Source organism: Henckelia pumila, chromosome 1 (genome assembly GCF_033568475.1).
Source record: "Henckelia pumila isolate YLH828 chromosome 1, ASM3356847v2, whole genome shotgun sequence".
Classification (NCBI taxonomy): domain Eukaryota; kingdom Viridiplantae; phylum Streptophyta; class Magnoliopsida; order Lamiales; family Gesneriaceae; genus Henckelia; species Henckelia pumila.
Window position 1 is genome coordinate 115,523,650 of NC_133120.1, and position 13,611 is coordinate 115,537,260.

At 33.2% G+C, this 13,611-nt stretch overlaps 2 protein-coding genes across 3 annotated transcripts; one reads left to right on the forward strand and one right to left on the reverse strand.

Moving 5' to 3' along the window:
• Positions 1-249: 249 nt before the first annotated feature.
• Positions 250-6,220, forward strand: LOC140888746 (uncharacterized). Its single transcript, XM_073296448.1, has 9 exons — positions 250-599; positions 1,117-1,298; positions 2,022-2,200; positions 2,920-3,204; positions 3,286-3,344; positions 3,688-3,724; positions 3,886-3,957; positions 4,666-4,990; positions 5,554-6,220. The coding sequence occupies exons 1-9, from the start codon at positions 488-490 to the stop codon at positions 5,980-5,982; spliced, it is 1,680 nt and encodes a 559-aa protein (XP_073152549.1). The 5' UTR covers positions 250-487; the 3' UTR covers positions 5,983-6,220.
• A 945-nt stretch (positions 6,221-7,165) lies between these two features.
• LOC140875586 (uncharacterized) lies at positions 7,166-10,246 on the reverse strand. Of its 2 annotated transcripts, none has more exons than XM_073279309.1 (8): positions 10,017-10,241; positions 8,899-9,219; positions 8,713-8,784; positions 8,548-8,615; positions 8,297-8,447; positions 7,951-8,031; positions 7,776-7,865; positions 7,166-7,522 (listed from the first exon to the last, which is right to left on the reverse strand). In XM_073279309.1, the coding sequence occupies exons 2-8, from the start codon at positions 9,148-9,150 to the stop codon at positions 7,442-7,444; spliced, it is 795 nt and encodes a 264-aa protein (XP_073135410.1). In that variant the 5' UTR covers positions 9,151-9,219; positions 10,017-10,241; the 3' UTR covers positions 7,166-7,441. The 2 variants fall into 2 exon arrangements, with proteins under 2 accessions (XP_073135410.1, XP_073135411.1); XM_073279310.1 differs by having other exon boundaries at positions 7,426-7,553; positions 10,017-10,246.
• Positions 10,247-13,611: the final 3,365 nt, after the last annotated feature.

Below are 13,611 nucleotides of genomic sequence, written 5' to 3' on the forward strand. Positions count from 1 at the left end.
CATGTTAAAAAAATAAAATAAAATAAAATAAAATAATAATAATAATAATAATAATAATTTGCGAATAAGGAAAAGGGCCTAAAAAGCAAGGGAAGAGAGTTTCAGAACATCACCGCTGCTTCTTTATTCATTCACTTGCTCCATTTACACACACCAGTCCTTTTCAGCCCCACCCCACCCCACCCCACCCCACCCCCTCTCAATATATATATATATAGATGTATGTGTGTGCATATTTCTCTCCTCCCAGGAGATCTTTGCTCGACAAGGTTTCTCCAAGATTTTCCTTCGTTTATATTTCCAGCCATTTATTTTTCTGAAGAAATAATTTAATCGTAACAGAAAAAAAATGTAAAATGAATGACCCTTCTATCCGTGACGAGGAAAATAGCAACCGCATGAGATGATTTTTTATCAGAGTGAGAATTTCTTGATGCTGCGGTGGTCTCATGTGAATTGTTGATGTGGGATTTGCTGCTTCAAGAATATGGAACAGAGGGCCCTTTCGTTCTTGGCTGTTATTTCCATCGCTCTCTCCATTTTCTTGAGCTCAAGCTTTGCGCTTTCCCACCCAACGGAATCCCTCGATGCTTTCTTTGGTTGGTTCATGCTTCTCTTTGATATTTTGGCAACTGGGTTGTGTTTATTTTTATTATTTATTTTATTTTAATGTTGGTGTTGTTTTAATGTGCGTATTATATTGCTGGCAATTCGTATACGTTTTTTTGGGGTGATATTTGGAAACTGGGATCGGATGTTTTTGTCATTTTTCGTGTCTTTAATGCGGTAGAGTGGTTCTTGGCGTAATGGTGAGGTTTTTGTTAGTGATCATGTATCTTACATAATAAAGCTTCTTTCTTTCCTTTTCTTTCATTTCTTTTTCCCTTTTTTGTCGAGTTAATCAGTAAAGTTTCTTGAATTGGAATTAATTAGATGTGCGATTATGGGATGCAGTAGAATATTTAAATTGGAATTTGATTTGTGAATATCAGTTGATCTTACTATTGGGATTGCCTATGTTACACTCTATCTCGATTATTTCAGTCTTAATTCATTTTTGTCAATGAGGTTTCATTTCTTCTCATTAATTTAATTTAAATGATGACACATATGCAGGAGAAGAGAATTTGGGGTCATGGAAGGATGAAATATCAAGTGCGGCTGCAGAAGCTCCGGGGCCGGCCAACGATGTGAAAACTCTTATGTTGGCAGGGAACAGGACAAAGAGACCTGATATTCTTGCCGGATTTCATAAATACAGAGGTGGATGGGACATTGCCAACAGACATTACTGGGCTGTAAGCCCTGTTCTCCTTGCTTTACAATAACGTCTTAGTTCTCTCATAAGAATCACTTTGAGAAGTTGTTCAACTGAGTTCATGTTTTAGCTTTCGCTTGTATTAAGATGAAAAGAAGATATTCACACCCTATTCAATACAGTAAACATGTATTCGCTCAATGGAAAAGTCTGGGATCGCCTCATGCTTTCTTAACTGTCTGATAAGAATTAGGCCGATATCTGTTTGTTATGTGTCACCATTAATGCGATTCCTTAAAAAACCTCATGAGAATTTGTGATTAAGCAAATGATACTGTGAACTAATCTGATTTGTTGCCATAGTGATGCATGTGCTTGTTTGGCACTTTTAAGTTCTCAAAAGTCTGTTGCAATCTTGTGCTATAGTTTGTGAAGTACAAGAATGTTAAAATATTTCTTTTTATGATTTTGTAGAAAACCATATTGCTAGCCAAGAAACATGAGATAGAAAGCTTATCTAAGGATGAATGTTACCCTGCGTTTAATTTCCTTTAAGGCATGATGTTATTCAGAATCCTACTCGTATTTGGTAATCAATAATTCTTCGTTAAATATTTGGTAATCAACCTTTGGTGTTAGCTTGTGACAGATGTAGTTCCATTACAGTATTTATTTTTGCCTTGTCAATCAATATTCCAGCGGTAAATCTTGATGTCAGTGATTATGTCTTTTTTAACACCTTGCTTATTTATTTTTGTATCAGTCTGTTGGATTTACGGGTGCTGCAGCTTTCATTGTTGCTGTTTTGTGGTTTATTTCATTTGGCGTGGCTGTTATTATTCATCATTTCTGTGGATGGAAAATATCTATCAATGGCAAAGAATCAAGCTGGTCACTCAGGATATGTCTTGTCCTACTTATCATCTTCACCATTGCTGCAGCGTAATAATCTAAACTCACACCATCTTGCAATAATTAAATGTAACTATCAAGGCTTGAATGGTTTTGTTCGGAGTCCATTGTTAATTTGATTTGCTTGGTCTCAAGTTTGTCTGAAGTCTGTTTTATGCTGGCATCTTCTTTTTGTGTCGCACAATTACTTGTCCCGTAGTCCTTACTTGACAATTCTCGAGAGAATTAATGTGGTGTCGTGGGGACTACAATCAATGTGACTGTAATGAACTCTACATCATTAGGATAAAAAAGGTCATGTTTCAAGCATTTATATAATGACCAAGAACGTGGTAGATCATTGGGATCTTATGATGACATGTATGTTCAATATCAAGTATAGTTTCTCTTACATTTTTATTCCACTTCTGCTGCAACACATGCATAATTAAAGGCCTTTTTCTTCCTTTGACGTCCAACTCTTATGAGGATATAAATTTGTTACAATTTAAAAGGTGTTGAATCCAACTATTCTCGCCTTTCCGTTGAAGGGAACTCTCTTGAGTCTTGAAAACATTTTGCAAACTACCTCGTTGTTGACGTCATTTGCATCTTTAGAGTCTGAGTACATAACTTTATTTCGGATAAATCTCTATAAAATTTGATCCCCCCATTTTATAGTTTACGTCCATTTACAGTTATGATTTTTGTTTCTGGATATCATGTGCCGATCATATTGATTTTTCTATGATCTACTATTTTTTCAACAGGATTGGATGTATTTTACTTTCTGTAGGACAGGATAAATTTCATGGAGAAGCATTTCATACTTTGAACTATGTTGTAAACCAGTCAGAGTACACAGTGCAGACACTAAGAAATGTCACGGAATATTTGTCACTGGCAAAAACTGTCAGCGTAGCCCAGATTTTCCTTCCTTCAGATGTCAAGGATGATATCGACCAGTTAAATGTGGAGTTAAACAGTGCAGCAGATACCTTGGAGAAGAAAACCGACGAAAACTCGAGAAAAGTACGAAAAGTCTTCAATACAGAGTATGTTATATACCACCCATGGTATTTTTGTGACTAAATCTTCGACTCGTGCAACATTTTTAACCAGTCACCTTATTGTAGGAGAGCAGTACTGATAGCTGTTGCGGTGGTGATGCTTATCATATCCATTCTAGGTCTTGGTACGTTCTGCCAGAGCACCTAAAATCCTTCATCTTTAACCAGTAAAATCAAATGTTTGTTTACGAAATTTGTTGGATTACAGAATAGCATTGCATTAACTTTTTACAAAAATAGTCACACTCTTGGAGTGAAATGTCTACTGGTTCTTTAAAAGACGAAAGGTTGACAAATTTTCATCTTTAGCAATTTATTTGTTAACAGCTTTACTGGTCCTTTCAGTCTTAATTTTTTTTTTATCGTCCTAGCTCTTGTTATAAGTGGCCTAACTCTGGTCTACCAAATGAAATACTCGTTTTTAGAATTTTGGATGTTGGCTAATGAGTGTGTATTTTCCAATTGCAGTGCTATCTATCCTCGGCCATCAACATGCAATTTACATGTGAGTTGCTTTCCTGTTCTTTTCTTTTTTAACACTTTCAAGCTTTTCCAGGTTATACAGTTGATGATTACATGTTTAAATAAGGATTTCTTAAATTCACAGAGAAGTATTCTAGAGTATCGTATTTTTAAAATTTCTGATGTTCCACTATATTGCTGCAGATTCATCACCAGCGGATGGTTACTAGTCGCATTTACGTTCATTCTTTGTGGAGTTTTTGTTATCCTTAACAAGTAAGACACTTAATTCTGTTGCAGATGGACTTTTCTCTACTATCTTTTAGGGTTTTGGACTGTTTTGATACAAGGTTCGGCATGAACTAGAGGTTACCTTTTAGTGCTATATATTATTTAACTGTGGATTTATTTTAGGCTTTAACAGATTAATACTTACAGTTTTAAAAATTACGACTTATTTATACCCTTTTGTAGAACCCTGCAACTACACATCATTATTGCTATAACCTAAGAACGGTAAACTCATTATTATTGTTGCATGGTAACAATTACCCCTCCTGTCCTGTGTGTCACAGTGATCGAATCATGCGCTTGGATTACTGTAAAGTTGAGAAGATTTGAGTTGTTATTTATATACATTAATTTTGTATGATGATGTGTGTTTGTTCCTTAGTGTAACAATAAGGACCATATACTTACGAATGTTTCAAGGACATTGGAAGTCGGTGTAGGTTTCAACGGTATAAAGTGTTCGTATGTTTGGCTTAACTCACATGCATTGTTAATATTATGCATTCCCCTCTGCACACTTGATTTTGACACTTAATTACTTCCGGCCATTCCCTCATGAAATGGTGAAAGATGACATTTTGTGAATTGTGGGAGCAATCTCCATGCGCCCAAGTGACCTGTAAAATTTAGCCAATGCTCGTCGTGCATTTGAAAAGCTTTTGTGGGCTGAAAATGGTGTATTCTGTGTTTCAGCGCAATCACCGATACATGCGTGGCCATGAGCGAATGGGTCGAGAATCCTCATGCTGAAACTGCACTAAGCAACATCCTTCCTTGTGTTGACCAGAGAACTACGAATCAAACTCTGTTCAAGAGCAAACAAGTGATCAACGATATCGTTAACATTGCCAATGGATTTGTAGGCTCTATTGCCAATTCAAATCCACCTCCACTCGCTGCTCCAAATTATTACAACCAATCAGGTCCTCTGATACCTCCACTGTGCTATCCCTATGACTCCCAGCTGCAAGATCGTTCATGTTCAGCCCAAGAAATTTCAGTTAACAATGCTTCTCTGGTAAGCAGCGCAGACGCAGTTGATACTTTTTTGCATCTCTGCTGATACTTTTTTGCATCTCTCCGAAGAAAATTAGTTAATGATTGTTTGCGGTCTCTACCCCGAACATATTTGTAAAAAATTTCACTGCTTGAGCACTTTAGCTTAATGGTGAATCAGCGTCAAGTCGACGCAAATGCATGTCGACTGTCGAGTCACTTGAATGCTAACTCAAGAAGCTCGAGCACCAATCAAGCTCTAGCTCGAAGGAGGTGTGGTGGTTAAAGTTTCCTTCATAAAATTATAGGCAAAACGAGATGGTTGATTAAATAGTACAATTGCTTTAAATCAGATCAAAATTGTTTGTGAAGTAAATATCGAGTTCAAGCAGCTTGAGTACTCTAACCCAAGTAAAGTAAAACATGGGCGAGTTCGGCTCAATCTAGTACTTGAACCTGGTTCGAGCTAGCTCAAAGTGACTTCAAGGCAAGCTTGTACCCGCAAGCAGCTTGATTTATTTGAACCTCTCAACTATGGCCAATAACTTGAGTATTGATTAACAGACTTCTATTTCATGGCTTCAGGTTTGGCAGAACTATACTTGCACGATATCAGTAACTGGCCTTTGCAGCAGCGTCGGTAGACTCACTCCCGCCATGTACGCAGAACTGGTGGCAGCAGTAAACGTCAGCTATGCCCTCGAGCACTATGCCCCGCCTCTCTTAAACTTTCAAAACTGTGATTTTGTACGCGATACTTTCAGAAACATCACCACAAACTATTGTCCTCCGTTGGAGCACAATCTTCGCCTTGTAAATGCCGGACTAGCACTTATATCAGTAGGAGTCATGCTGAGTCTTGCCCTGTGGATGCTGTACGCGAACCGCCCCCAAAGGGAGGAAGTGTTTGCTAAGATCTCATCCAGAATAAGAGACAGCTTCAGTGGCAACAACAGCAGATGTAGTAAGGATAATGTAACATCAAGTTCAACTATTCCAGGGATTGGAGTTTAGACTAGATTTAAGTGGGAATGAAATTTTGGCTGATAGTCATTTTGCATAAATGCATTATACTTTCAGCTATACATATATGGTAAGATTATCATTATAAATATTCTTTAGTCGTATAATTTTACCATTAAACTACGAATGATTTAAGTTGTGCTTGGATGAAAAGATTTGAAACCATGAATTTCAAATTCATTGGGTTGCTTGGGTAAATTTTGTTTGGATGGCTTTGAAATCCACTCCTTCGCTAGTCAAAAGAATTTAAAATTCATAGATTTGAAATTTATAGCTTTAAATTCTTTTATCCAAGCACAATCTTGATTATTGTTTGGTTTTTTTCCTGAACATAAGCTTCATCAATATAAATTTTTTTAGGACTACTTGATACAAATTCCATCCAGTCTACAGTTCATACATAAACAAATAAAAAAAAGTGATTTTTGGTTTTTGTTTTAAAAATCAGTTGTATGTGTTCTTAAACTCAGTTTGCAATAATATTTGCTTAACTTAGAATATAAAAGTTGATGGGATGTTGATCTTGGTTCAGCAGAAGTTATTCTCGTAAGAAGTTAGTATTTGAATTAATTATTTATTAACACTAATTTTTTCTATATCTTTTTCAAATATTACTCACTTCTGTTTTCTCCGCCTATCTATAAATTTGAATAAAAACTCATTTAGAAGCAAAAGTGTTGCAAACATTAAACACCTACGATTCAAGAAAAATCCGAAATCTAGAAGATCCAATTTCTTGATTAGGCCTGGTGGCTGTTTTCCCCGGATAGGTTCAATTATGCGTTAATAAAGGGCAAAAATAGTATTTGTTCAAAAAAAAGGGGTAAACATAAAATTTTTTGTGGTCTTTCAATATTTTTCATGATTTTAATTTTCATTTATTTAAAATATTAAAATAATTTTTTCAAAAAAAATATTAAAATAATATACATAAAAATAAATTGGATTAATTAACCAATTTTTCTTTCCTTTTTTTTTGGGAAGAAATATAAGAACCAATTATTATAGATTTTGGGTAAAAAGGTCATAATTTGAAATGTGGAACTCGAAACTATGTTCATCACATGAATTTGTTATTTCAAGTATATCATGCCCTCTCTCCATTTATTTTTGGCCCGAAAGAGTGAAACCCACGCACGAGTGCACTTTTATTTGCAATTTTGCATGATGGATGTTTTGAGTAATAAATTTTGGATTTTTTTTTTGCCATCTATGATTGAAATTTTACATAATCCTTAATTTGATTTCTACGTAAATTTTTATTTACAGAATGCATGTATTTATTTACAAATGCATCTCTGAAGCAATTCTCAACTAAAACCCAACCTAAAAATCTGCCCTTGCAATATAATGTCCTATTCTTCTCTGTTACCAGCAGCAGCCATGCTTTTCATAAGCATAATGTATACCAACCACCACGAAGCGCAAATCCTTCTTTGGCGACCAGTTATTAATGTTCATCTATAACATGTGGGCGACGAAATGCCAATGGACCACCTTCCTCATCAGATGGAGAGAATGCCATATTAGCCTGTTAAATGCCACCACATGAGCAGCTTTTTCTAGCAATTCATGGAGCCATACATTGAATTTTTTTAGTATTTTCTTCTCCATATTACATCGTAAAATGTCGCTATGTTTTGAGTGAGTTTAAATACAAGGTTTGCTAGATCAAGACTTGGAAATAGCAATCCATAGATTAAAGAATGAAGCAGTAATAATAGATATTTCAACAAGAACAAAGGAGTCCGAATGAAGGGATTGTGCGTGGCTATTTGATTTACCTGTTGGTGTCGTCGACGTAGGATGGAAGTCACTGCTTTTAGTATTATGCAAGTTGGCAGAATAATCCCGGTAACTCGCAGCATCAACAACTGCAACGCGTACGCCCAAAAGTAGGTTAATCATATCCCAATTGTTAAAATATATTCTTTCCTGGTGTATAGAGTAGGAACTTACCATGATCAGTGGGAAAGAATAGTTCCCAGGTCGACTAACAATGATCGGAAGGGTATGTCGCAGGATCAAGAGAACCATGAACTGCACGAACAGAAGACGTGGGTAGGTCACCAATTATGTAACCGAGTTGTAAATTTTACAGTTGCTACACGCTTCAAAACCAAGTATCCGCTATAGAAAATCGAGCCCATGTGAAATTTGTTTCAATGATTTGAACATTTCCAATCTTCCTACAGGAATGCAAATCATTCTTTTCCTTGACCATGTCTTATACCATTTGGAGCAAGGTGAATTGATCGTTTGATAGTCCAAAGAAATTAAAATAAAGAAAGGTGAAGAGAATTACCAGCATGGCAACTGAACGACAGCAAGCTATGCTTCGAGTAGTAGAAACTGCATACTCGTCGTAGTCCGGATCAAGGAAACTTCTGTCAGTTGAAACCATTGTGATAATATGAGGATGATTTGGGTCGCTTCTAGCAATTTGCCAATGTCCCCTGATAACAACCAGCTGATGAGAACTATATACAGTTCTGTAAATTCCTTCTGCAATACATTCTAAATGAGATCAAGAGATATTAAGAAAAGGAAGATTACCTCAAGTTCATTGGCAGTCCTCCCAAACGAAAAATGGGCGGTGGTGCCGTATATCCAGGCTTGAATTGCTGAAATTTAACAATTTAGACAATGGTAAAAAAAAAAGATTTCAAAAGAGCCATAAAGCAATGCACCTTTGAGTAATGCTAGAAAGTAGAAGCTCACCTGATGGCATATTTCACACATCGTGTCGCCTTTCTCGTTGCACCATCTCTGTATGCATTTACGGTGAGCATACTGCAAGCGAAGATGATTAATGTAGGTCATTCAATTGAAGAAGCTCATGGAAAGATTAACTGCAACATCATTAAACACAGAATCTCTGCAAAACAAAAACTTAAAACAATCTACCTTTAAACTTCCACAGCAAGAGCAAGGCGCCTCCATATTTGAATCGAAATCTTCGTCCTGGCATATCCTGCACTCCACCACTTTTCTTGGAGACAGATCACCTTCAAAATCCTCATGGGAGGAACAACTAGTCGATGTACCATCGATTGCCACAGGTGCCACATGATTCAAAAAATTTCTACTTTCAATAGCAGCCTCCAAAGTTGATTCGGTAAGTAGACGATCAACAAGCAAAACAAAGTGATCTCCCATCGTTTTAGAAAACAAAGGCAATCCTCTTATTGTGGAAAAAGCTCAATTCAATCAGTTCTCGTGGAGCACCTGATTACAGCATAACAAGATATACGATGATTACAAGAAACTCACAACAAATACAGCAGAAATAATTATTACACATTAAAATTACAACTTACACAATCCGCGTTTATTAAATTGTCACACGTGTTCTGTCCAATAGTAGGATTAAATGCTACAGAAGTTATGCATGTTGAACTAAAGCATTGTAATAAAGGAAGCAGAGAAAGAGCATGCTGTTTCATAGAAAAACAACCTCGAGGACAAAAAAAAGTTGTTAAAATGATAAATTTAAGACCCAATTAAAAAAAAGGAGAGGAGTTGAACAAACAAGGCCGAATTATGATTCTTTTTAGTCTTCAAATATATTGTTTTAAGTCATATAAAGACAACCACAGGCTACAAGAAACAGAATGAAAATTCAAACAAAAGTTCGAATATTAAGAAGGGAAAATATGAAGAATTGAAAACGACTACTAAAATTCAAATACATCAGGATGCTTTTCCGCGATAAAAAAAATCGAAGGTCTTTCTCAAGGAATCCGAAAACTGCCAAAAATAACAAGAAGCCATTTCACAAATTCACTCAAGGAAAAAAAAAACCCAAGATTCCAAAACCAAGAAAAAGAGAGAGACCCGTTTCAGAACGCCATAAGAGGGGAACTTGAACAAACCCAGATAGCAACAAAAAAAAAATAAAAGGGATCTTTTTTCACGATATAGAGTTAGAAACAAATAAAAGAAAGCAAAATCACGCACAAAATGGGGGAATTAAAGGGAATATGCTTAGAAAAAGTCCCGAAGCTGAGGAAAAAGAGTCTTACAAGAAGGGGATCGGATGCCTGAAAGCCAAGATATGTGTCTCTGTTCAGCAAAAACCAGAAATTGGGGAAGAAGCAAAGCAAGAAATTGGGTGTTTTTATCGGCAGCACTTCAATTCAAATTCTCAGATGATACACGATCATACACATTTGCCATATGTGTATATATATGCACGAAAATCAAAATCTTTTCAAAAGTTAAAATATAAATATGTCTCGAGTCTTGCAAGCATGTCCCACCATGAATGCACGCGACACTTGCACAATGAGCGTTCGAAGTATTTTCATTTGTTTTTTTTATGCCTTTTAAAGTTGGAAGGAAAAGAAAATAATTACTGAGATATTAACGGAAACTAAGCGATTGGCCTTTTTTCCTCTTTTTCTTTCTTTTTTTAATAATGATGTCAGCAAATCTTACTCTTTAATACGTATTGGATGAACTTTGTTAGCTAGATAAAATGTTGAATATATATATGCAAGAGCGTTGCTTATGAACGACTAATCGTGGAAAACATGATTACAAAATTTAGATAATGTTTAAATTCATTTAATAATAATATGTTTAGAAGTATTTATCAATCTAAATAGAGAAAAACACAATAGATAAAAAAAACTACGTGCATGACAGTAAATCATATATATTCACCTATCCATATGTGAAACTTTTCAATCCATATTTTTGCATGATTTTGATATAAGGACAACTCTCTTAAAATCAAAAAAGATACTTCATTCGTCTCAATTATATAGATCTACTTTTTTTCACATGAAATAAGAAAAAATCACTGGAAAATAAATTTTGTACAAAATTCATATTTTATCCCCATTTATTGTATTAAAAAAATTATAGCACAATTTTTAAGATGTAGTTAATAGCGGTATATTAGTAAAGGAGTGTAAAAAATATTACTTTATATTTGGGACAAAAAAAAATGTGACCCATATAATTGAAACGGATGGAGTATTTTTTTCCCATCCAAATACTAATCATAAATAAAAACAATACAAATAATGTAAGACCGAGTGTATGAGGCTTACCAATAGCTATAGCTGGTAGTGACGGTGCAACTCAAATATTTTAAACTACACAACAACTCAAGCTCCATGTTTCGAAAAAATTTTTGAATAAAAAAAATGATCATATTAATGTTAAAATAAAAATCCTAAAATTATTATTGAATTCAATATCACTCGTGTTTGTGCTAAAATTTTAACCATTTAAATTTTTTTTCTATTTTTTTAGAGTTACATAATATAAATAGTTAGTTTTATATCACAACGATTCTTCTGTAAATTAATATTGATGAATGTTAATTTTATGGGAAATAAAATTTCTCAAATAATAATATTTAAATAAATGTGTAATAAATCACATATTTTAAAGATAAAAATACAATATATATTTTAGGAAAAATGACCCTATTAAGTTAATTAGTGCAAAAAATGACATAAACAATCTTATGAACCACAAATAAATAAGAGGATAAAATTATAATCTCACAAATCAAACTTATATATATATATATATAGTTAATAATAAAATAAATATAAATATAATATATACATACATACATACATATATATATATATTATAGAATAGAATAGAAGATTAGATTAGATATTAGATATATATAATAAAAAAATTAAATCAAATAATAAAAAAAACAAAATAATAAATAGTAGATGCACAAAGTTTTAATTTTTTATTTGAAAGATTGCATATCAAATAAGAGAAAAAATCAGATAATAAATAGTAGATGGATAAAATTTTAATTTTTTATTTGAAATAATGTATGATATACTTTTTAAAATAAATTACTTAATTAATTGAAGAGTCACATAAATAAATAATTGAAAAAACACATTAATTATGTAGTATTAATGGAAAATGATAGTCATGTAAATTCACAAATAAACTCACATATTTATATATGTAATAAAATAATAGATAGATATTTTACCAAATCGGATACTCTTTACATGCACGATTGGTCTCTTTTTGGGTGATGAGATTCAACACTTAATCGTATTATGTGGCAAAGCATGAATCGTTCGATCAATTATTATTGTATTATTTTGGGTGGTTGTATCTGTTAAAGAGAATAGAATTGGATCAAACTCAACACCAAAAACTAATTTTGATGTGCGACATTTCAACACATCCACATGAATGAAACGCTATGAAATGATTGGAGGGATACATTAACGAGTGGCCTAACTATGAGCGGTCCAACACATAACGGTGGATCTGAGCTCTATTACCATGTTAAGAAACATAAAATTGAATCTAACTCAACCTCAAAAACTAGTTCAAGAGAGAATATTGTCCAAGTCCATATATATAACACTCAAAAACTCTATCAACCGATTTGAGACACAACTAAATATAGTTGGGTCAGGTCCCAACCCTGGGCTAGGCCCACCGTTATGTGTTGTGTACTGTCCATGACTGAACCATCATATAACCATAGTTGGCCACCCGTTAATATTTTTACGCTCCAGTAGTTTTCAGTGGCGGAACGTTAATGAAAATTTGAATATAATTTTTTAATGTTGTTTCTATAATTTTCATAACAACTTTTTAAAATAACTTCCATCTTAATATAAAATCATATTAATGAAAATAATAACATATTCATTGTTGAAATAGTAAAATTTAGAGAAAAAATATCAACTAATTTATTCATAAGAAAATTAATTTAATTGATAATATCTATTTCTATTTCGAATAATTAAATAATCCTTTTTTAAAAAATAAAATAATTATATATGTATATGAAATCCTAGTACATGATTATATAATGAGCGATATAATCATTTAATTATAGATTTTAATATTATAAAATTGTAGAAATTTATCCATACTTTTTAATAACCATAGACAAATCCAAATTAAAAATATAAAACTCAACAAAAATGTAACTTAAATGGATAATTTGAAAAATTTTAATTATAGGTTTTAATATTATAAAATTGTAGAATTTTATCCATATTTTTTAATATACATAGACAAGTCCAAATTAAAAATATAAAACCCAACAAAAATGTAACTTAAATGGATAATTTGAAAAATTTTAATTATAGATTTTAATATTATAAAATTTTAGAATTTTATCCATATTTTTTAATATACATAGACAAGTCCAAATTAAAAATATAAAACCCAACAAAAATGTAACTTAAATGGATAATTTGAAAACTAAAGAATATTGGCTCTAAAAAAATACCAAAATACAATAATATTAAATTGAGACATAAAATATAAATATATAGTCTATATGTGTAGCAATTGGAAGAAAGTAAAAAAAAACTATAGCCCACTAATATTAAACTAAAGACTCAAAATATAAAATATATGACATATATAGGTAATGGGTTGGGCCGGGGCTAGACTGGGTTGGCCTTCATATACGTCCGCCCCTGATAGTTTTATTCTTGTGTATATGGAAGGCGTGTAATTGGTATGTTAGATGTGTCTCATATTGGTTAGATACAAAACCTAGAAGTTATAAATATCGGCTTGGGTAACCCTCTTCTTGAGCTAACTTTTGGAGTTGAATTAAATTTAAGTTCTAATATTTAACTGAATCAGTTATGA